Source organism: Mus caroli, unplaced genomic scaffold (genome assembly GCF_978045245.1).
Source record: "Mus caroli unplaced genomic scaffold, Mus_caroli_1 scaffold_6, whole genome shotgun sequence".
In the NCBI taxonomy this organism is placed as follows: Eukaryota; Metazoa; Chordata; class Mammalia; order Rodentia; family Muridae; genus Mus; species Mus caroli.
This window is the reverse complement of record NW_028227261.1, coordinates 37,425,231-37,448,387: the sequence shown is the minus strand read 5'-3', so window position 1 is coordinate 37,448,387 and position 23,157 is coordinate 37,425,231. Positions and strand designations below refer to the sequence as shown.

General features: G+C 49.1%; 2 protein-coding genes across 5 annotated transcripts; one reads left to right on the top strand and one right to left on the bottom strand.

Annotated features, from left to right (window-relative positions):
* Positions 1 to 5,735, top strand: Svbp (small vasohibin binding protein). Of its 2 annotated transcripts, none has more exons than XM_021161026.2 (3): positions 1 to 142; positions 536 to 685; positions 5,344 to 5,735. In XM_021161026.2, the coding sequence occupies exons 2-3, from the start codon at positions 572 to 574 to the stop codon at positions 5,428 to 5,430; spliced, it is 201 nt and encodes a 66-aa protein (XP_021016685.1). In that variant the 5' UTR covers positions 1 to 142; positions 536 to 571; the 3' UTR covers positions 5,431 to 5,735. The 2 variants fall into 2 exon arrangements, with proteins under 2 accessions (XP_021016685.1, XP_021016684.1); XM_021161025.3 differs by lacking the exon at positions 1 to 142 and adding an exon at positions 217 to 439.
* Positions 5,736 to 9,567: 3,832 nt separating this feature from the next.
* On the bottom strand, positions 9,568 to 22,553 carry Tmem269 (transmembrane protein 269). 3 transcript variants are annotated; one of them, XM_021161124.3, is made up of 7 exons: positions 22,493 to 22,553; positions 21,506 to 21,577; positions 18,465 to 18,594; positions 15,273 to 15,370; positions 14,344 to 14,490; positions 13,615 to 13,818; positions 9,568 to 10,204 (listed from the first exon to the last, which is right to left on the bottom strand). In XM_021161124.3, the coding sequence occupies exons 2-7, from the start codon at positions 21,570 to 21,572 to the stop codon at positions 10,083 to 10,085; spliced, it is 768 nt and encodes a 255-aa protein (XP_021016783.1). In that variant the 5' UTR covers positions 21,573 to 21,577; positions 22,493 to 22,553; the 3' UTR covers positions 9,568 to 10,082. The 3 variants fall into 3 exon arrangements, with proteins under 3 accessions (XP_021016783.1, XP_021016784.1, XP_021016785.1); XM_021161125.2 differs by having other exon boundaries at positions 14,344 to 14,487; XM_021161126.3 differs by lacking the exon at positions 21,506 to 21,577 and having other exon boundaries at positions 22,493 to 22,550.
* Positions 22,554 to 23,157: the final 604 nt, after the last annotated feature.

Here is a 23,157-nt window from a genome sequence, read left to right as displayed (position 1 = left end):
CGGCCCCGCCCTCCCCGGCGCGCCCCGCCCAGTCCAAGGGCAGCGGGCTGGGCGCTGCGGTCCCGCGGAAGGGGGAAAGCTAGGGTGAACCCCGCGTGGGGGCTTGTCTACGACGTGGCGGAGGCCGTGAGCCCGAGGCCGGGTAAGGAATCGCACGGACCCCCGAGCCGCCATCTTGCTGCGGAGGGGCCGGGCGGGCGAGCAGGCAAGCGGGCGGGCGGGGCTGGCAGAGGGGGCTGCCGGGGACCGAGTGGCTCGCCCCTCGGCCTCTGAGACCCGGCCCTACCGTACGCCCCCGGGTTGGAGCTGCTTTCTCGGGCCTTCTCATCTGCTGCTCACCCGGGGTTGGTAGGGAAATGGCCAGGAAATGACTACTGTCCCATTGTGCAGGAAACTGAGACTCAGAAGTGAGGAGACTCGACTAGGAACGCACAGCAAGGTGCTGGCAGTGGGACTCCAGGGCACCCTGCCTCACCTGCCAAGCTAGGGAGTTGGGAGAAAGGACTAGCAAGCGGTTCTCTTTTTGTACCATCAGGTCAGAGCTAACCAAGAAGCATTCAGAAGCCAAACCATGGATCCACCTGCCCGGAAAGAAAAATCCAAAGTTAAAGAACCAGCCTTCAGAGTGGAGAAGGCTAAGCAGAAATCTGCCCAGCAGGAGCTGAAGCAAAGACAGAGAGCAGAGGTGAGACGAAGGAGGGAGCTCTGTATGCCTGAGCGAGCTGGAGAGGGTGCTGGAAGAAAAAAAAAAAAAAAAAAACAGCAGAGGAAACTTTACTAGGGGTCCCTGCTTGTCCCAGGCACTGGTCCCAGAGGGAGAGAGGCCAGCCAGGTCCCAAACGGTGAAGCGGAAGCCCAGAGTCACATACCTAGTTAGTGTCAGAATCCCAACCTGGACCGGGTCTCCAGTTGCCTCCTGAGCAAAGCTTTTGTGTTAGTGATCTGAGGAATGCATGAAAAGAGAAAAAGGTAGCTATGGGTGGGAGAGGGATCAGGGTGGGAGGAGATGAACAAATGAATGAAGGAGAATGCATGAAGTGCCAGTGTGACCCGTGACCCGGTACACATGGGCATTTGGTGCAGAGAGTATCTAGTTGGTGGGCGGGATGGAAAAAGTCCTCACTGGAGAAGCCTGACAACCTGAGAATCCATACATATGCGGAAGAACAGAAGGTCTACATAAAACTGACCTCCACACTTGCTGTGGCACACACACACACACCACCACCACCACCCCAGCGACAGCAACAGCAGATCTAAGTGTCTGCTCATGACCGTGTAAAGGCCCAAGCTCTGAGCCCACCAGTGTGCTTCTTTGTTCTCTCAACACTTACAATCATTTAAAGATAAAAGGCTTTAAAATGTTTACATGGCTAAGGAACCACATCCAGACACGAGTATTTTAATATCCAGTATTAGGTAAGCGCTTGCTGGTCTGTTCTGCCTCTTTGTTGTGTGTGCTTGTGAGAACATTTAAAGTACAGGAAACACCTGCGTATTCAGCTTCTCCGACTGGTAGTGGTTAGTAGTATCGCATTTTCCTAGAATTTTCCTAAGATAAATAAAGCCACATAGAAATGTGACATCTCCTTTGACTGTTTGTCCTATACCTTTTCTCCCTCTCTGTGGCTAAGCCCTTTTGTTGAATGCATTTCCATTCAAATAGATGAATACATTACCTGTGCGAGTATGTTTTGTTTGCATGGCATTTTAGAGATAGTCATACTACCCTTAAGAATCCGTTTTTCTTTGTTCTTTATAGTGTCTACATTATAAACATATTTTTAAAAAGATGTGTTTTTCATTATGTGTGTGGTGATATGTGACCATGAGTTCAGGTGCCCTTGGAGGTCACACGAGCCCATCGGATGCCTGGAGCTGGAGTTACAGGTGGCTATAAGCCACCTGACAAAGGTGCCGTGTGTGGACCCAGGGTCCTCTGGGAGAGCAGCAAGGGCTCTGTGTCACGAAGCGCTCGCTCCAGCCCCCGGACCACCTCATTTAGGATGCCTACCCATTCCTCCTGTTATGGGTTGTTGTAATTACTTAGTTTTGCTTTTTACAAACACTTGTATGTTGGGGGCGGGGGGAGACCCTTTTAGATGCTTCCTTGGCACCTGTGCTAGGATTCCTGTCAGGCATTTGACTAGAGCAATTACCGGTGCCAATCATTTCTTCTAGATATTGGCAAATGGCTTTCAGAGGATTCCTCAAGCTGGCACTCCTGTTGACAGTGCAAGACATGTCCTCTTCCTTTTGGTCTGACAGTTGATATTGTCAAGCTTTGTTTATTGGATCCATTTGTTAAATAACCATCCAGCGGCTGCTGTGGGTGGGCAGAAGTGTGTGGACACATGCCTTGCCAAGACAGAGAAGAGTGCTGCCTTCCTGGAGCATGTGTTCCAGTAGTCTTAGTGATTTCAGAAACCTTCCCTTCTGTGGACACAGGTGTCATGGCTTTCCCCAGACCCAAGCTGTTGATCTTAATTGCTTTGTGCCTTAGCAGGCAGTTTGAGGGTGCTGTAAGAAACAGTGCCCCACCCCCACCCCCAAACTGTTGTGTACACACTGAAAGCTAGACGTGGAGGGCATTGTTTCTGTCCTTACCAGCATCTACTTATCTGGCTTCCATGCATTCTTCCCAGGTGATCTGGGAAAGGATGCTTGTGCACATCCCTTCCTCGATGCCTCTTTGGTAAAATGAAGGTGGTGGGATCTACCTCACAGGGTAATGAAGAGATGAAATAGAAATTACATAGGTAAAGCACTTACCACAGGGCCTGGCACGCTGCCGGCGTTTGATAACCAGCAATGATCATGACCTGGAGTCACCATGTGGACCTAGAAGGACCAGCTGGTTGTGTCCGTAATTTGCTTGCTGGTATGTCAGACTGGATGTCCATGCTGGCAGCAGCTGCCACCTGTAGCTCCTCTTGTCAGCCTGAGGCGGGCCTGCACATGTGTGAGCAAATGTCAAAGCAGGTGTTACTGTTTCCCCTTTATCCTTTGGGAATCCTTCTGGAATAAGTGCTGGGACCAGAGTCCAGCTGTTCCCGAGGGCAGGCCTGTGGTCAGAGCAGTGCTTCTTACTTTGTGGCCCCTTGGTTTTGTTTCTATGGTGTTGGTTGGGGCTTGAACCCATAGCCTGTATGCGCCTGTGCTCTACCACTGAGCCTACGCCCAGCCCAGTCCGTTTGCTTTCCCCAAAGCTGTCTTGCTATTTTGTCTGTGTTCCCTGGAATGGAATGGAATCTTCCATAGGAATGTGCAGCACCTCCTCGGGAAGGAAGGGACAAAGCTATGTCTTTGCAGAAAGTTAGCTGTGCAGGAGAGCTGAGAGGCGTGCCTGGGGTTGGAGTCTCAGTTGGAGTTGAAGTGGCTTATCTGTGCTTATCGTAGCTCTGCTGTGACCCCAAGACTTGCAGACCCAGAGTCTCACTCCCTGCCTCAGGTACCCTGGACATCTTAAACCTTGTCCTTGCCCTGCTTACTGTCCCCTCTCTCCTGCCATTATGCCTCTTTGACTGGGAGGTCTCTAGAATGCTACATAATATCCCTGTCAGTCCCAGAACAGAAAGCAACATGCAGATCACAAAGACTGGCAAGATCAGACATACAAGGCAGAGGCTTTTATGCTTTTTAAATATAAAGTATAAATGTAATCACGTATGGTTTAAAGAAGAATAAACACCTTCATATCTTCCACTCAGCCTAAGAAACCCAACTTGAAGGCAAGCCTAGTGGCACACACCTGTAGTCCCAGCATCTGGGAGACTGAGGTAGCTCGATAAGTACATAAGTTCAAGACCAGCCTGCGTAACATAGTGAGGCCTTGTTTCAAAAAAGAAGAAAAAAGGAAGGAAGGAAAGAGGAGTGGGGAAGAAGGAAATAGACCAGTAACTTGGAAGCCCCAGTACTACTTCTGATGATGTGCGTGTTCACGTGACTACTTAAATTTTATGCTAATTATCCCATTGCTGTTCTATATGAACTCACTACCTCTGTAGTGTGTACTCCTGAGTAGTATTTCATAGGATAGCAAAAAGTCACTTCATTTTGCATATTTCTGGATTTTTAGTCATGTGCTACTATATCTGGCTTCAAGTTCATTTTAGTTCGTTTTGAGACAGGATCTCTCTTCATAACCCTGACTGGCCTAGAACACTTTATGTACACCAAGCTGGCCTTGAACTCACAGAGATCTGTCTGCCTCTGCCTCCTGAGTACTGTGATTAAAGATGTGAGTCACCGCATCCAGCCTCTTTTTTTTTTCTTTAAGATTTTTTTTAACTATTATTTATGTATATGTATGTGTGTATCCCTGGAACATAGGTTCTAGGAACTGAACCCCAGTCCCACTGTAAGAGCAGCAGCATTCCTGACTGCTGAGCCATCTCTCTCTCTGGCCCCAAGTTCTATCCTTCTTTTTGCCTTTCAAGATTTTTGTTGAAACAGGGGCTCTATTATGTATCACTGTCTATTCTAGAACTTTGTAGACCAAAGTGGCCTCAAACTCACAGAGGTCCACCTGCCAGATGCCTCTCAGATAGCTTTATTGTTATTAGTGTTTGGCCTGTGTGCATGTCTGTGCAGCATGTGAGTGCCTGTGGAGGCCAGAACAGGGCATAGAATCTCCTGGAACTGAAGTTAAAGACAGTTGTGAGCCACCATGTGGGTGCTGGGACCAAACTCAGATACTCTGCGAGAGCAACAAGTACCCTTAACCATGAGCCATTTCTCTTGCCCCAAGTTCTATTTCTTAAATTGGTGGTAGACACTATATTCTGTGACTGGTTCTCTATTCCGAGACATTTGTCTTTACTACATTTATGTGTGTGACGTGGCACATATATGGGGGTCAGAGTGTTTTCAAGATTTTCTTCCTAGTAAATGACCTGTGCCAGGCCATGCTCCCACTGCCTCTTCCCTGGACTCCCCCTGTCCACCGCCCCTACTGGCATCCAGACATCTTTTACAAAGCACAGATAGTCAAGTTGTCCCTGCATACCAATGTCTGCTGCTCTCTAGAGCTGCAGGTGAAATTCCAGACTCCCTGGAGTGGCTTTAAGGCCCAGACAGTCCTGTCCTTTTAGCTCCCCAGCTCTCCTGTGTATACTCTGCATTAACACACTCCAAGTTCCCAGAACTGACCCTGTGCTGTTCCCTCATAGCTGTCAGGGACCATTCAGAAAGACCAAGCCCCGTGCCTCCTTGTGATCTCTCCTCAGTCCCTGGGTGGAAGCTGCCGTCCTGTCCTGGCCCCTGCCCACCAGGCCCCTCCTGATACAGTCCTAGCATGGCTACAGCTGCTTCCATTGCTAATGTGTCTGTTTCTCTATTCAGATCTATGCTCTCAACAGAGTCATGACGGAGCTGGAGCAGCAGCAGTTTGATGAGTTCTGTAAGCAGATGCAGCCGCCTGGGGAGTGAGCCAGCCTGCATCCCCGGCAGAGGAACTGGCGCCTGCCTTTGTCTGTGAGCTCATTCCCACTGTTACCCTGAGCTGGCCCAATGGAGCCTTACAGAACTAATCAGGACTTGTGGAGACCTCTGCACTGAACTTCCTATAAGTAACTTCCACCACACTGGTTTCTACTCTCAGAACTGCCCCAGTGCTTGCTGGGTAGACTTTTCATCTAAGACAGTGGATTTTTCAAAAAAGACCTTTTTTCTATTGTTTGAGAAAAATCATTGTTTCTTGTGAAACTGTGTGTCTTCCCTAAAAATAATAAAATTCAGAAATGTTTGTTTGTTCTTGCTTTAGAGGGAATGCCTACTCCCAGAAAGTGGAACAAAGAATGAAGTAGGTGGGACTGGAGGAGTGACTCAGTGGTCAGGAGCATTGGCTGCTCTTGCAGAGGACCCAGGTTCGGTTCCCAGCTCCCAGTTGACAACCACCTGATTTCCAGCTCCAGGGCATCCATCATTTTCTGGCCTCTTTGGGTACCACACTCACACACACATACCCACACAAAGTCACATACACACACACACACAGAGAGATAAAATAGGTCTTAAAAAAAAAAAAAAAGAGTGGGGCACGGTGTAGCATGCCCTTAAATCCCAGCACTCGGGGCAGAGGCAAGCCGGTACCTGTGAGGTTGACAGCAACCTGTTCTACATAGCAAGTTCCAGGCTAGCCTAAGTTACAAAGTGAGACCCGTCTCAAACACAGACACAAGGAAGAGGAGGAAGGATGGGATCCAATGTCCGTGGAGACAGTGATGGTAGCTTTGTCTTTGGAATAAGGACAGCTTATTAGTTTCTCAAGGGGAAAGAATGCAGGAGTTGGTGGGTTTGGTAAGGCAGTATGGAGGTTCTTTGGGGAGCAAGAAGCAGGGTGACAGAAAAAGGGAAGGTGATGGAGACTTGGAGAAGGTGTAAGACAGCAGTCTAGTTCTACAGAGAATGGCAGCACGGGCGATAGCTGGGACGCAGTGAGGCTTCACTGGGCATGCGCAGACACTAGACACCAAGCCTTGCTGACCAGTGCTCGCCAGCCCTGGTTGGCTTTGGAGGGAGGCGCAGAAGATGGAGAGTCGTGAGGAAATGAACCAGGGCTTTGCTCAGCAGCTAAAGCAGAAGCAAAGAAGGGCAGAAAGGTGCAGGTTCCCAGGGCACGGATTCTATCGACAGCGCGGCTCTAAGCCGTGAGAAGTGAGAGCTGAGGTGTGGGCACACGCCTATCCCAGCACTTGGGAGCCTGAGGCAGGAGGACTGGGAGTTTAGGGCCAGCCTGGGCTACATAGTGAGACCCTGACTCGGTAAATGAGAACTGGCCGGTGTCTAAGGCTCATGGGTTACGATTTCTGTGGTTGGAACTGAGCTAGAAGTGTCCTGGAAGGGAGCAGAGAGTAGAACGGCAGGAACAGACGGGGAAGAGGCCATTCTTACTGGAATGACAGAACTAGGGAATTGCTACAGAAGGCTGAATAGGACGGAGGGCCAGGCCTTTGGAGTTTGCCGGGGGTCTGGGAAGCCAGAGTACTGGGTCATTCCTCGCTGAGAAGCGCCCATGTCAGGACTTGTCGGGTGACCTTGGGCAGGTCACTTGGCTTCCTGTGCCGCGACCTTCATGTCTTAAGAAGGGGTGTTACTGCTGTGCTTCACGTGAGTCGGTAAGATGGAAAGAACCACATCCGAAGTTCATCTGCCACACAGTAGGTGCTCAGAAAACAGCACGACTGTGTACTACCTCTGACCCGAGTCCCTGTAAACCTTAAACGGTGCCCTTGCTCTCTAGAAGCTGTGGAGGCAACAAGGTAGTCTATGCATTGGGAGCCACTTCTCACTGTTACTGCTGTGTCTGTGTGACAATGGACAGGGAGGACCGGGAACCCTCCCCTGTTAGCCCATCCTTGCTTTTGTCTTTCCCTCCTTCCTTCTCCCACCCTTCCCTCTCTTCCTCCTTCCTCTCTACTCTCCTTCCCTTCCCTTCCTCCCTCCTTTCTTCCTTCCCTCTTTCCCCCTCAAAAAAAGCAGAAAGTATATTCCCTCCTACATGAGCAGGTGGTAGAAAAAAGAATTTGCCTACCTCTAATGTTGTTCTAGACCCTGCTGATAACAGTACACACATAGATATATGCGACCCTTTACTCCCATTTGAGCTACTAGCCAGGGCTGAGGGGTGGGAAGCTAGGACCCCGCCCCCTACACACACACACACACACACACCTGTGACTGAGTGTGCTAACAGCAGCTCTGTGAGGGCAGGCCAGGTTCTTGGTTTTCATCTTGGGCCCGCTGTACTACCAGGCCTGGAGTCAGGTTTCTGAAGGGGATGTTCAGACTCATCCCTTAGGAATCAAACTGCTTCTTAGGGGTAGAGGCATACAGTTGTCTCCGCCTCAGACACGGGGTTCAGGGGTGTCATTCCAATCAACATGTCCGCAGCGGTGTGTGCTAACATGCCTGGCTACAACTAAAAATCTTTTTTTAAAAAAAATAGTTTTTCAAAGTTTAAAGAGTTGTTAAATTATCCCTTTTATCCATCCTTCACAATTGAGATCCAATTAAATGACAAATTCAAGAACCCAGGGGGGGAAACTGGTAAAAACAACAACAACAACAACCTCATTTATGAAGCCTGACAACCCAGAGATGTAAGTGATGTTTATGACAATAAACTTTTGAACATTTCACCCTAAAAACAAAACAAAAACCTAAAGAAAATTATATATTACTTTATACCCTGCTGATCCTGTTGGAAAATGTTTGCATGTTAGGAAGGAATTAAGCTCACAATTATAGACCTGAATTTTCCAAAATTCCAGTTTGCATACGAAAGCCCACTTTTAAAAAAAAAAAAATGTACTCATGGGCTGGAGAGATGGTTCAGCGGGTAAGAACACTGACTGCTCTTCCAAAGGTCCTAAGTTCAAATCCCAGCAACCACATGGTGGCACACAACCATCTGTAATGAGACCTGACGCCCTCTTCTGGTGTGTCTGAAGACTGCTACAGTTTACTTATGTATAATAAATAATAAGTAAATCTTTGGGCCAGAGCGAGCAGGGACTGAGCAAGCAGAGTTGACCAGATCAAGCAGGGCCAACCAGAGCGAGCAGAGGTCCTAAAATTCAATTCCCAACAACCACATGAAGGCTTACAACCATCTGTACAGCTACAGTGTACTCACATACCATAAAATAAATAAATCTTTTAAAAGCAGATGTACTCAAAGTATTTGCATGTATGTATGAGGAGGCCTCAGAGGGGGTGGAACCCCTGATGGGGGCCACACATAGTTGGGCACTGACCTGTTGAGGCTGGAAACAAAGTTTAGCTCCTCTGTCACTAGGAGCCAATGCTTTGAACTGCTGAGCTGCCTCTCTAGCACCTCAAACACACATCCCCCCTACTCTCACCCGGGCAACAGAACTTTTCCTTGAAGGGACAGGCACATCAGTTTATACTTCAAGGAAACCCAGTCGGAACCGCCCTAGCTTGTGCGTTTGTCTTCCTGTGGAGGAAGTAAGTCTTCCATGCTACAGATGAGGATGTGGGCTTATAGAGATTAAACATCTCAGTCAGGACCAGAAGACAAAAGCGGGAGGGTGCCGACACAGGATTCCACTCGGAATGGAGCAGTGCTTTGGGAGGGAAATCACCACCATCTGGGTTCAGACCAGAGACCTGCCTAGGCTCCCTGACTTCATTCATGTGCTCAGCGTGCTTTCATGGCGTCCTTTACCTCTGTCCCTGCGCGAAAGCCCAGGAGGAATCTCAAAAAACCTCTTCTCTAGGAACTAAGGCACTGAATGGTGAGCTGACAGCTCAGCCCCAGTTGTTCCACACACTGCTCCTTAGACTTCAAAGGCAAACGGGTTGCAGAGGAACTCTGGCGCCACTGTGTGGGGAATGGCAGAATTAGCCAACAGTCTTGATTCTCAAAGACAGAATCTCCCTTCTCCATAAGGTCAGGCTTTAGAATACAATATCATCGCGTGCAGTATTTCTTTCTTGTTTGCATTTTAAAAGACAAACTGGCATCTGAGTAGAGTTTAGTGTTTGAGAATTTAGAAAACAAACATACAGAATAAGATCTTAGAAGCCAGATTCTTGGACTTTCTGTTGGTAGACAGCCATTGTTAGATTACTTTACATGGGGTTCCTGTCTCTCTTGTTGCTGCTTCTTCAGCTCTGTGAGGGATCTGTGAGGGACAGGAGATTGGGTAGAAGCCACTCGAATAAACCCCCTTTATTTATAGATAGACGGACAGAGAGGTAGCATCTCTGCTCTTGACTAATACACAGAGTGATGCTTTCAATTTCCTTTTGAGATAGTCTCATGTGCCCAAGGCTGTGTTTGAGTTTCAGCCTAAAATTTACCTTGGAAACAAAAGTCTATCCTACATGACTGATTAAAGTATCCCAAAAGGAGTCTGAACCCTCAATAAGGAGAAAGAAGCGAAGGTTTCTGGGCCCACTGTGGGTTGATGTAATTCAAGACGAGAGTGCACCAAGCACAGGACAGCACAGGCATCCGGAAGCTTTCATGAGGACAGGGAGGTGTCGGTCCAGCATGCTAAGCGTAAAGCCCACAGAGCCAGCAGGAGTGGTGACATGATGGTTTCCTCTCACTAGGGCTTAATACGAACTCCTCTGCCCCACAGGGTTTCAGGGGAGAAGATGTAGGAGAGCGACCAGGTCAGGCAGTAGAAGGCGGTGAGCGGGAACGGAGAGAAAAACAGCAGGATAACACCTGGAAAGGAAACACAGACACTCGGTTTCGTGAAGTACCTCCCACAGCTCCTATCCAACCTCCCTGTCCCTCACAGAGCTGAAGAGACAGCAACAAAGAGGCAGGAACGCCATGTGTAGGTTCAGTTTACTAAGAATATGGAAGCCCCTAACCGGAAGCTAATGCAATCTCAGGTCCATTCTGTTGATCTCAGACCAGAAACCAGGTCCTGGCCAAGAATGAATCCAAGTTGACCAGAGCTTTTTCAATGGCAAAAAAATTCCTAGTTATCTGGAGTTTAACATGCAATGTTAAATGCCTGAGACTGCTTACAGAGTGGTCTTAGCTCTCACACCAATAACAGAGAGGCTCACTGTGCCCAGACCGTGCAAGTACATAGTCTGTGATGAACACCCATTTTCATTCTGGAGTCTGGATTTGGTCCCTGCTAGGCAGAGGGTGCCTATGTGAGTCTCTGATGACCTTCCCTAGGAGACAATGCTTCGTGTGAACGACCACAGTTCAGGGCTTTAGGAACTGAGTGTAACTCTCAGGTGCCGCCTGGAGTGGACTCTGAACAGCTAGCTTCTCCTTTCTGTGGTCACATCCCATGCACCCTCTGCTGATTTCAAACCACATCCTTCATTGGTGGGTTCGTTTTGTTTGCTTGTTTTGGGGTTTTGTTGTTTGGTTGTTTTGGTTTTGTTGTTATTTTAGTTGTTCAAGAAGGTTTCTCTGTTATAGCCCTGGCTGTCCTAGAACTGGCTCTGTAGAACCAGGCTAGCCTACCATTCAAAGATCCAACTGCCTCTGCCTCCTGAGTGCTGGGATTAAAGGCGTGTGTCACCACATGAGGCCACATCCTGGTGTTCTAGCCAGTCTTAGCCATAAGTACCACAACATGCTGAGTCCTGAGGCCCCTCCAAGCAAATCACTGAACCTGGATGTATTCCCAGGTACTCCCAAGACAATCTAGATCTCAGATGAAACACGATCAGGCATCTGGCCTCCCTCATGGTACATCTCCTCAGCACTAGACTCTGCTTTTCATCTTCCTCCTGTGACTTAGAATTGCATCCGCCTTTCTCATGGGAGACAGGGAAGTAACCTGCACAAAGGCCTAATTCAAGCCTAAGTCTGCCTGACCTTTAAAAACCAAACGTTCAGCCTCAGTTAACAAGAGTACAGAGCATCAATAGTCTCATGACAGGATCTAAGGGAGCCCAAGCTGGCCTAAACTTGCTATGTAGCTGAGGACAACTTTGGACCTCTGATCCTTCGGCCTCCATCTCCCACATGCTTAGATTACAGGTTTGTGCCACCACAGCCAGCGTATGCAGTACTGGAGATCGAACCCCAGGAATCTGTGCCTACTATGAGGGCACTTGCACCCCCAACCTGACCACAACATAGTCTGGAGATCGTGACAGGTGACCTAACAAAAGGTCACTTATGGAGAAAAGAACTTGTTAAGGAGGTGTGCTTAAAGTTTTGGAAAACTTCAATTGGAGAACAGTCATTGATATGCCGAGGCAAGGAGGCAACGTTTAAAGCCAGACTGGTCCTTAAAATATAGACAGACAGGCAGACAGAGAGACAGACAGACAGACAGACAGCATTTACTCTCCAAAACTGGCCATGGGCCAGCTTCTCAAAGTCTGAAGCTCTGTAGGGAAGTCTTCAGTCTAAGGTGACCCACTGTCCCCTAGGCAAACAGAATATTAACATCATCCACTATGAAATGTGCACAATACTGGCATTAATCGGTGTCAGGATCTGTGAGGTGCTGTTTCCTCCTTAACTCGGAGAGCAAAGAAACCCAGGAGTCTCGCACTAAGTGTGTGCTTTCTTCTGAGCAGAGGGGATCAACTCTAGCAGCACAACCTCTGAGGAAAATACTGACCTAGGAGAGGGGAGGTGGAAAAGATGGGGCCAGGAGTTGCCGTTTACAGTCTAGGACCCTACCAGAGAATTACCTACCTTGTGGCCTCATTCAATCCCAGTGAGCCTGCAAGCTAGGAACTTGGGGGCTTTAATTATAGATGAAGGAGATTGAATTCAAAATGGTGAGGTATTAACACAAATCTATAAACAACCACATGCATCTTCAACAGAGGTACATTCAGCTACAAACCCAGCCTCTTCACACCATTCTGCCATCTGGGCACAGGGGAGCCAGCTCCCAGAACTTGAACAAGGATTTGTACTAGTGCCACATGTGATACAAATCTGAAGAAAATAGACCGTAACAACCCAGAGTGGATTCCCAGCAAAGGAACAATGGAAGAATGGCCGGCTCCCAGGGATGCTTGTCTGGCTCACAAGCACACACTCTAAAAGGAAAACGAATACTCCTTGCAGGAAACCCTAACTCAGAGCACCTCTGTGAGCATCCCCAACGGCTGGCGCCTACACCGTTGCTCCCACTGACCTGCCTCCCCCAGTGTCAAGTCTAATTCCTGCACCTCTCTAGTTCAGCTGCTTCTCTCCATCCATCACACCACCACCTCCCACCTGAACACTGGTGCACAATAGCCCAAGCAATGCCTGGAAGCGACTGCCCTGACTGTATCACTCACCTGCTGTCTGGGTTCCACCCAAGGTGTCTCGTTTGCCTTTAGGATCAAATCTCAAATCCCACCCAGTCTACCCACTTCCCTGCCCAGTCTGCCTACTTTACTAGCCTGAGTCTTTGTCACTGGCTTTCCACACAAGGACCAGCCACACTGCTCTACTAAGGCTTCAAGCACCTTCTCTGCTTTCAGTCACTACAAGGCAGGATCCTCTTCCCAGACTGCCCTTCCTACCAGTCCTTCAGATCTCACTTCAACATCCCTCCATACTGAATCGCCTGTCCTCTGAGAGCACCCTGTACTTTCCCAGGGCATCAAGGCAAATGTCAGTTTGCAGTTACCTACTTATTTTGGGGACAGAGTTTCACTTTATAGCTCAGGCTGGCCTGGAACTCACTAAATCTTGAATATGCAATGATCCTCCAGCCTCAGCATCCCAAGAACTGGAATTACAAACACAACCACTATACACAGCTTCGTTTGTTTCCAATTCTTTTTTGTCATTTTTATTTATGAGTTTGTTTTGGCTTTCTCCCTACCTGAGACAAGGACTATGCCTGGTTTACCAGACCGACTCCCAGTACCTGGCACATAGACGCATGCGCCCTAACGCCACTGAGCTCATTAGCTCAGGTAGACATTTTTGAGCACAGCCTAATTCTAAAAACAGTTCCTTATGCAGGGGAGTACATTTAGTATTTTCAGACATTAAACATAGGAAATGTTTGGATATTTGTTTTTGGAACCTATTGGTAACAACAGATTCCGTGGTGAAAGCCCCACGAGAGCAAATCGCCGGGGGCAACGCTGTGGTGACACGGAGTGACCACAAAGATGGTGGCAGGTGTTTGAACTCACCTCCTATATAAACGATTTTTTTCCAGTTGTCTGAATCTAGGATTTCATCGTGTGGGTAGCAACTCTGGTCGATCATGAAGAGAATCATGAGTGAAGCCATGCAGCAGAGAATGAATGTATTGCCTTTAGTCAGAAGGCACGTGGAGGCCAGAACACAGGAAGCATAGGGGCAGGGCAGGCCCTTGTATCCAGAGGGAGCTCCTCCTAGGGAAAGACCAAGGACCAATTGGCTCGAAGGGCACCTATTGCTTTGGGTCTCCTCTCCATGAACTGCCAAATTCCCTAAGCCCAGGAGTATGGAGGTCATTTGGTCATCCACAAGCACATGTCAGACAGGTTTGGGTTTGTGTTGCTTTCTGGGGGACAGCAGGCTCCAAGTGGTCTACCGGGTATGCCCACACCTTAAAGGGTCCTTGAAAAGCCAGTCTGGGCTGAGCGCTGGGTTTGCACCCCCTTTCTGTGTGGCCTTAGGAAAGCAGCTGCCCTCACTTTAGCACAGCTTCTCGTTTGGGGGAACTGGTGTGAAGCAAGGCTCCATACACAGATAACACCAGAGAGATGTAGCTGCCGAAGAAGCAAGGACCTGTGTCTCCCAGACCAGGGCTCTGCCAGTACAGCCCTTAACCTCCCCCAGGCTCATGCAGAGGAAGAGGAGTCCATAAGTGACCCCTGGGTTCTCCTGCCCCTTGATCCCTGCCACAGTTCTAAGATGGATTGGATTGCACTCACCAGTTGAATAAAAACACATGCGGAAAGAAGTGGTTAGCACATAGATGATGGCCAGGAACCCATTCAGAGGCCCATCCACGCCCAGGAGCAGAGCCGAGGCCAGGCCAAAGGTGGTGAAGATGGCAAAGTCATTCAGTTCGAGTCCTGCTTTGGAGGACAAGGTTAACGCACAGGTGTGTGGTCTACACCCTAGTCTCACCTGGAGTGGTGACAGTTTGGAGTACTGGGCTCTCAGAGAGCAGCAGCTGCCCCCTTAAGGTGGCTTGGAGGTCAAAGCCTGGGCCTACCCTAGGCTTTGCCTCTGTTGGTCCTTGTCATTCAACATGCAAGGCTTAGCACACACGTTCAACAAGCCTTAGCACCTTTTTCAGGCAAAATCTTACGTGGAACCTTTCCAGATATTTTGGCCCAGCTGTTTTGCTGGGGATTGCGTCTCATCTCATTGGCTCTCACCATCCTCTTCACTAAGAGAATGAAAGAGGACACACTTCACTTAGAATGAAGGCGATCCCCAACAAACACTGGGAAAGCAAGAAAGGATAAACAGCAAAGAAATTGCCTGGGTAAGAAAGAGTGAGATCTTACCTTATAAAACTCACAATAATCTTTATAATGTGCTATGATGTGTAAAAACAAAGCCTTCAGCAAACTAGCATAAATTAAAAGAAGAGTAAATGGAATTAAAACAGAGAGGCAAAGAAGATAGGAACTGAACACCAGGGCAGGGACAGGACAAAGATGGGGAAGAGAACCAGCCCAGAGGATGGATCTAGGGTGCAAGACAGCAGGACTATTTCCTGCTATTCACATAGGCATGTGCACAATTGGGAGTAACTGAAAAAGGCCTGCTGATGTCAGAGGATGGGTGGTACCCGGAGCTGGACACTCCCCATGGTAGGGATGAGAGTGGGCCTGAGGTCTAGACTCACCCAGTTTGTGTGGGATGTTGAGGTGTTTGGTCATCGTTCCTATTGCAATGTCTAACAGGAAGCTGATCAGAAGCATCCAGGAAGCACAGTAGGATTTCCTAGAGGGCAGGCCAGCAGGGCAGCTTCCTGTAGTGCCCGTTGGACAAGTCCCCCACTCAGTTCCCGCTCTCCACAACCCCTACCACACACACACATACCCACACACACATACACACACACATACCCACACACACATACACACACACATACACACACACATGTGTGCACACACACACATACCCGCACACACACACACACACACACGTGTGCGCACACACACACACACACACACATGTGCACACACACACACATGCACGCACATTGCACACGCTCACAGCCCTTCTGGATACTGTACTTTAAATGTTTCACACACACCCTCATACATGGCTCCTTCCCCCCCCTAAACTCCCAGCACATGGTGGCTTCATGACCCCCTCCCCACAGTAATCACCAAAATCCCCCAACCCTTAAGCCCCACGTGTATTTGACGGCATGGGCTCCTTCCTATTTCTTCCTGCAGCCTCTACCACCTCCCCACTGACTTTTCAGCTAAATCACTATGTGTCTCTCTAGGTTTTTTTCTTCTCCATTTATGAAATGAAGGATTTATGTTAAGCGGCTTCCTCTCCTTTCTTGCATCTGTAATAGTTTAGGTGAGAACGCCCCCTACCCTCTCCCACCCACTGGTGGAACTGTTTGGGAGGGATTAGGAGGCATGGCTCTGTTGGAGGAGATGTGACGCAGGGACAGACTGAGAAGCTTCAGAAGACTCCCGCCACTCCCAGTGCCCCTCTCTCTGCCTCCGGCTTTCTAAGCAAGATGTGAGCTCTTGGGCTGGTGAGATGGCTCAGTGGGTAAGAGCACCCGACTGCTCTTCCGAAGGTCAGGAGTTCAAATCCCAGCAACCACATGGTGGCTCACAACCATCCGTAACGAGATCTGACTCCCTCTTCTGGAGTGTCTGAAGACAGCTACAGTGTACTTACATATAATAAATAAATCTTTAAAAAAAAAAAAAAAGATGTGAGCTCTTAGCTGTTTCTCCCCCATCCTTTGCTCTGCCATCAAGCACTCTAGTCCTATGTAAGCCCAACTAAATGCTTTGTTTTATAAGGCGTTTTGTCACAGCAACAGGAAATGTAACTAAGACACCTGTTCCCCGGGAGCCACCCACCATATTTTTTGAGACAGGGTCTCTCACTGGGACCTGGGGCTCACTGGTTTGGTAAGGCTGGAAGGCCAGTGGGCCCCATAGATTCTCCTGTCTCCACCTCTCCAGCACTGGAGTCTGAGTGCACGCCACCATGCCTGGTTTTCTTACCTGCTGCTAAGAACTGAACTCAAGCCCTCATGCTTGGGCCACAAGCACTTAGTTCATCAACTGAGCTATCTCCCCAACCCCTGGTCTTGAACCCTGGATCCTCCTGCCTCCACCTCCTTAGTGCTGAGGTTACAAGCTTCTGTCACCACACCTGGCTAAATTCTAACTTTCCTAATTAGCCATCTGGTGCTTATTTTTTCCAGTACTGGAGACTGAAGCTCAGGCCTCATACACTGTAGGCGAGTGCGCTCCCATGAGTGATCTCAGCTCAGGGTTTGTACAGCCTTTCCACGTCTGAGCTTCAGTTCAATTCCATTTGCCCCGACATCACCTTCTGTATGACTTCTACTCTTTTCTATGTCCAGAATGCAGTTTGTCTTAGTGAAGTCTCCAGGATGGCCTGAGACTAGAGTACAGTCTGCTGTTCTTGGACGGAGCGTCTGCAGGTGTCAATTACATCAGACACTGGGTGTGCTGCCCAGCTTGATGTGTTCACTGATTTTCTAGGATGACTGATAGGGGATGGCTTCTCAACTTTGATTTAGACCCCTCGGTGTCTCCCAAAGTTCTCTTGAGTTTGATGTGTGGTAAGGATCTGTCAGTATCATCTCCTACTCTAGAATCAGATGCTGGCTCTACTCTAAGTGACTTCCCAGTCTTCTCTAGCCCCCACATTCTCCACTGCATCTTGTCCATCATGTGGTCCCAAGTCCCTCTGTTAATAGCCATGCAATCCAAAGCAAGCCTGCCCACAGAGGTCCACTGCCAAGTCTGCACTGGATTACAATGCTTAGATGACCCAGCAGAACCAAGGGAGCCTGACCTCAGCCACCCCCAAATGGCTTCAGCATTTGTTTAGCCCACAGCTGCGTATCAAAAGGGGCCTGAGGCTAAGTGAAGATACAGAACCTACAATTGTAACACAAAACTACCCTTGAAGGGGATTTGATTAAACTGAGTTTTCCCTACCACAGACGTGCATTCTCCCACTGTATTAGACTCTAAAACTCCACATTTATGGATGAAAAACAGATACAGAAAGAATCAAGTCCATATCAGGAGTACATCACAAAGGGGTTTCTTTAAAGAGCTGATTTATCAAAGCTCTCAAAATAGAATCCAACTTATAGGAACATAAATTGTTCCTGCTTTCTTGGTGGCACAAGTGTGACAGAAGTTCCAGAACAGTGCTCATATCAGACAGATGAATCATATATTCTGATTTGAGAACCAGAAAATATGAACACAGTCAAGTGGGGCGGCTCACACCTACAGTCCCAGCACTCAGGAGGCTGAAGCAGAAGGATCAGAAGTCCAAGGACAGTCTAAGGTACATAGTGAGTTTAATACCATCCTGGGCTACTTTGGAGAAGGGAGAGGGTGGGAGGGGGAAGGGAGGAAGAGAAGAGAGGGAGAGAAAGAGAGAATGGCCATGAGTACTACTATGCATCTTTTCCCCCTCCTATAAGCCTTGTTTGTTTGTTTGTTTGTTTTTCGTAACAGGGTTTTTCTGATTAGTCCTGGCTGTCCTGGAACTCACTCTGTAGACCAGGCTGGCCTTGAACTCAGAAATCCGCCTGCCTCTACCTCCTAAGTGCTGGGATTAAAGGCATGCGCCACCACTGCCTGGCCTACAAGCCATTCTTAACTTCTCTAGCTGAAGGAACAAGAACAATTATAATATAAACTCCTCATGCCATGTGGAGATCGAGGCTCAGATGTAAACTAGCTCAAGTCACATACCAGATTGTAGTAACGGAAGGCTGGGATCCTGGTTCCTGAATTTGAAGTCGTGTGTGAGTGCGTGCATGCATGCATGTGTGCGTACCTACCTGCTGAAGCTGCAGAAGATGGAGAAGAGCCCCAGGATCATGTTGGCCAGGGCCAAGGCATTAATAATGTCTTTCCAGGAAAATTCAGTCATCTGAGAACCCATCTGCTCTTGTTTCATGATGTGATGACCTGTGGCCCAGGAGAAAGGTGCACAGGGCTCTCAAGGTCAAAGGGTCTCCAGAGAGGCTCCCAGAGACCCCCAAATGAGAACTGCACCCTTGTGACACTCTGTCTCACCAACTGGACCAAGAGGACAAATTAGCAAGAAGACACTAGAGTTAAAGACAAGGTTTAGAAAACCATTCATCTTAGCTGTGGCCAGATGAACTTGTGTGGACATCCATCCCCCTTGCCCTGGCCCCACAGGAGCCTTTCTGATACCTCAAAGGTCTCTCTATCTGAGATGGAACCTTGTCATAGACTAATGGCTGACTTGAGAGAAGCTATACCCACTCCATCAGAGACCTCAGGGATTCCACAACACTGGCTCCATCTCCAATAGAGAAGGAAATCAACTTCTCAGAATGGATGTGGACGCCACTCAGTGGCTCCCCAGCACTTTCCTGTGTGTCCTCACCTCTGGTCTGGGCCAGCAGAGAGCGTGCACCCTTTCTTCCCCCATTTAATGAGTGAGGAAGCTCAAGTTCAGCAACTTGGAGAAATCTGTTCAAAGTCGTACACTAAGTGAGTAGAACCAAATCCCAGCAGCTTGGTCCCCAACTTGCTGCCGTTCCTGCTGGGAGCCAAGGCTCCAGCAGGAGGAGATCTGGGGGCTAGGACTGAGGAGTTCACCGGGACAGCTTTACCAGACAGCCTCTGCATGTTGGGGGAGGCCATGTCCAGGCCTTTGACCACCCGTCATGACATCTCTCACAGCAGCAGGGAACCAACTGGCCTATCCATCTTCACAACCAGTCTTGGGTGTTTTTATACTATGTCCAAACAAATGTTCCCCTTACACATAAACTGCTTGTATCCTCTCTGAGCCAGGCAATCTCCACTACTATGGGTAAACACATCATGTCAGTCACACACGGTGACCCCACCCCTGAGTGATATGAGTTAATTCTCGTTCTCATGTCCACTCTCTCTTTAATCCTTCACTCGTTTTGAGGCTCAGGCCTCCAGATAGCCCCTCTGGACAGTTCCAGATCTTATGGCCTGAGCAAGAACTGAGACAATGCCAGACGTGCACACCTTTAATCCCAGCTCCTGGGAGGCAGAGGCAGGCAGATCTGAGATCAAGACCAGCCTGGTCTATAGAGTGAGTTCCAGGACAGATAGACAGAGCTACACATTAAACCCTGTCTCAAAAACAAACAAAACAAAAATTTTAAAGCACTGAGACAAACTTTGTTTTGTTTCAAGAAACTCTGCCACAAAGCTGTCCAAAGCTGTGAGGGGCTGGACTTGGGTCAGGGACTGGAGGCATCACTGAAGGGCTGGCTATTTCCATAGGCAGCCTTAGTCACCAAAAGGTGGCCACAACCCTCAGGACTAACACCTAAGACAGGAAATAATGTAGGCCTCAGAAAGCTTTGAGGGAAGGGGAGATGGGCTGACCGTACCATCCCACTCCATGAAGCTACACAGCCATCTCTCCTGCCTCAAGACCAACCCCAACAGGACAGGATACATCAGTTCCTGAACCAGGTACCACCCACTTACCATCTCCTAGAAGAACAGCATCCTTGGGTCTCTGCCTTTCAGGGCAGATCAGCAAATGCCTAGTCTCCCAACAACCAGACATTGCCCCATCTCACCGCCTCACGGATATTTTAGTCTTAATTAATGATTAATCATCTACTGTCTATCCTGTTCACAACCCACTTGGACACCTGGGATTCCTACTGGCCCTGTGAGCTCAGTCTGGCAAGGGTTATCACCCCTGCTTATACATCCCAAGGAAGGCAAACCCGACGGCAAGGGGAGAGCCTCAGAAGAGGTCACTCTGAAGTTCCAGGCGGAGACTCAGCTCTGCCTTGAGTGTTCATCGCTCTGCACTTTGCCATCTACCAACAGACAGGGCAGGAAGGTGCCCGTACTCTCTGACTAGTCAGAGTCAAGAGAACCTTTATTGCCGTCAACTAAGGTATAGCCAGTCTCTCTGTCTACAGCAGCAGTTCTCAGCCTGTGGGTTCTGACCCCTTTGGGGTTGAATGACTCTTTCACAGGGGTCACATATCAGATATCCTAAACACCAGATATTTACATTACAATTCATAACAGCAACAAAATTATAGTTATGAAGTAGCAAGGAAAATAATTTTATGGTTGGGGTCACCACAAGATGAGGAACCGTATGTATTAAAGGGCAGCAGCACTAGGAAGGCTGAGAATCCCTGGTCTACAGAAATGAGGTACAAGCCTGTGTTCATAAGCATTCACAGTGGGAGAGCAAGGCTTCCAAGTGGAAAGGACTTGTCTCAGCAAACACTGGAGCCACCATTTGTGCTGAGTCTCCTCTTTCTCAGTTAAATACTATTTGGGGGAAAAAAAATAGCATACATGGGTCCCAGGAGTAAAAGGAAGGGGCTAGGGATAAGAAGGGCTGCTCAAGTCCACAGAAATGGAGAGCAGTCTCCTCACTCCTGCAGGTCTGACGGATGGTCCCGTGGACACACAGATGACTGTGAATTGATCTCTCAACGAATAGTCAGGCAGAGGATGCAAGCCAGCATGGGAGAAGAGACGTGCATCGCCACGTGAGCACAGGCAGGGGTCGCCCTGCCTGGGGGAGGCTCAGAGGAGGGAAACAGCTGAAGCTGGTTGGTGCCCTGCCCTGAGGGAATAGATTTGGTCATATGCCACCTTCTTGAATTCCTCAGTCTAAAGTCCTGGCCCACACCAGCCCTGCCAAGCTTTCCAGCTCCCACTCTCCAGCCCCACTGAAACCCCTCTCTTGGGTACTTCCTTGGGTCTTTGATTGGTCCTCTCTGAGGAGCCTTGTGATGCCTGCAGACCTTGTAAGTGCTCTCATCTTGGAAGACATCTCGTGCTCACTGTGTAGCACCTGGTGTTCTTTACTGACTTTGCCTACCTTGTCTTCCTTTTTTCCTAGAGGGGATGCAACTTGAGTGCAGACTGGGGTCTCCTGTGCCAAGCATGAGGCCTGACAATAAAAGTGCTCTATGTTAGTTCATATAATACACCACTTAGGCCCTCTTGCTGCACTGGCTCTAAAGCCACTGTAGATGAAGCCCCTTCAGCACACCAGGCAACTGCTCAGCCCTTATCATTTATTCATCTCATCTTCCAGTCCCTCCCTGTGCCATGCTTTGCGTATTTGGGTAAGTAGAACAAGACCCGTGTGCCAACTTCGGATGATACAGTCTTGATGGAATGTCAGGCTCTTGAGAAGGCATGTGTTATGTGCGACTAGGCATGTTCCAGCTGCCCTGGGTATACCAGGAAGCAAAGACCGAGTCTGGGGCAACCAAGGAGAAGGGAGAATTTCACCCATGTGGTGACATTTACCAGGGTGGAAGGATGGGTGTGATTGCCAAAGAGAATTAGAAATACAGCAAGTCTTGGTTCCCAAGACACGGGAGACTGGAGGTGAAGTTGGGGAAGTCTGAGCTGGGGCCCTCCCAGAGGTGACTGTGGGCCCACCCCATGTGGGAATAAAATGGATTGGGGAGGAACGGAAGCTGTGGGTGAGAACCTGCCCCAGCGGGACCCGGGAGCTCTCATGACTGTGGATTTCTAGACCGTGAACTGAGGGATGATGAGCGTTCCTCAGGCAGCATGAGAGGCTGCTGAGAATGAAGCTGTACTTTCCAGCAGTGGTGTCTCTTGTCCTTCCTCATCGCACACATTGTCACCCCTTCCCCGGAGGCCAGAGGCCAGCTCCTGCACAGACCTGGCCTCTTGAGAACAGGGCACATTAGTCTCTCACAAGCCTCCCGCAGGTTGTCCGCGTAACCCGGTTAAACGCAATTTTGTCAGATGACGAGGCACTGGCTGGCCTGATGTCCCTGTCTCTCTTTCTCACCCCACCTGCTCTATGTCAGTGGGGAATGCTTACCTGGGGATCAAACATTCCTAGGTGATGCTGAGGCTTTCCCACTGCCTTTTGAGGCAGAGGGTTCAGCCCAGGTGAGGGTGCATCGATGCGGGTCCAGCCTCTTAACCTGGCTCTTAGCTCACAATCCAGAGGACAGGGGAGGGGCTGCAGTCTTTGGACAGAGGCACCAGGCCTTCAATTTACAGCTCTTGCGGTGGGCGGCAAGAGGCGGAGCAAGGAGGATTCCTAGGGGAGGGGCCTGCTTTCTCCACCCACTTGGACCTGGATAGAGCCACCCTGGGCTCACCCTGGGCTTCTGCTAGGTGCAGACTCCCGCTGCTGAGTGCCAGGGTTAGAGATCAGCGAGGAGTGAGGTGAAAACTGTAAAAAGCAGGCTGGGCTCAAAATCGTGAGGAGCCCTTGAGTGTCAGCTCCAAGCAGGTAGGGCCTTTTATAGGCCCGGGGTTTTATACCTAAAAGGTGGTATAAATATATTGTAACATTTCTCAGGGGGATGAAGATCTGAGGAAGTAAGGCCCCAAAATGAAGACAATGTTTTTTAAGTCATGTTCTTTCAGAAAGTCACTGTAAAGGACAGAAGTAAGATGGAGGCTATATCAGGGAATGGAGAGGCAGCCAGTGTGAGAGGAATTGCAAGAGGGAGGGAGGCCCTGAGCAAGGATGAA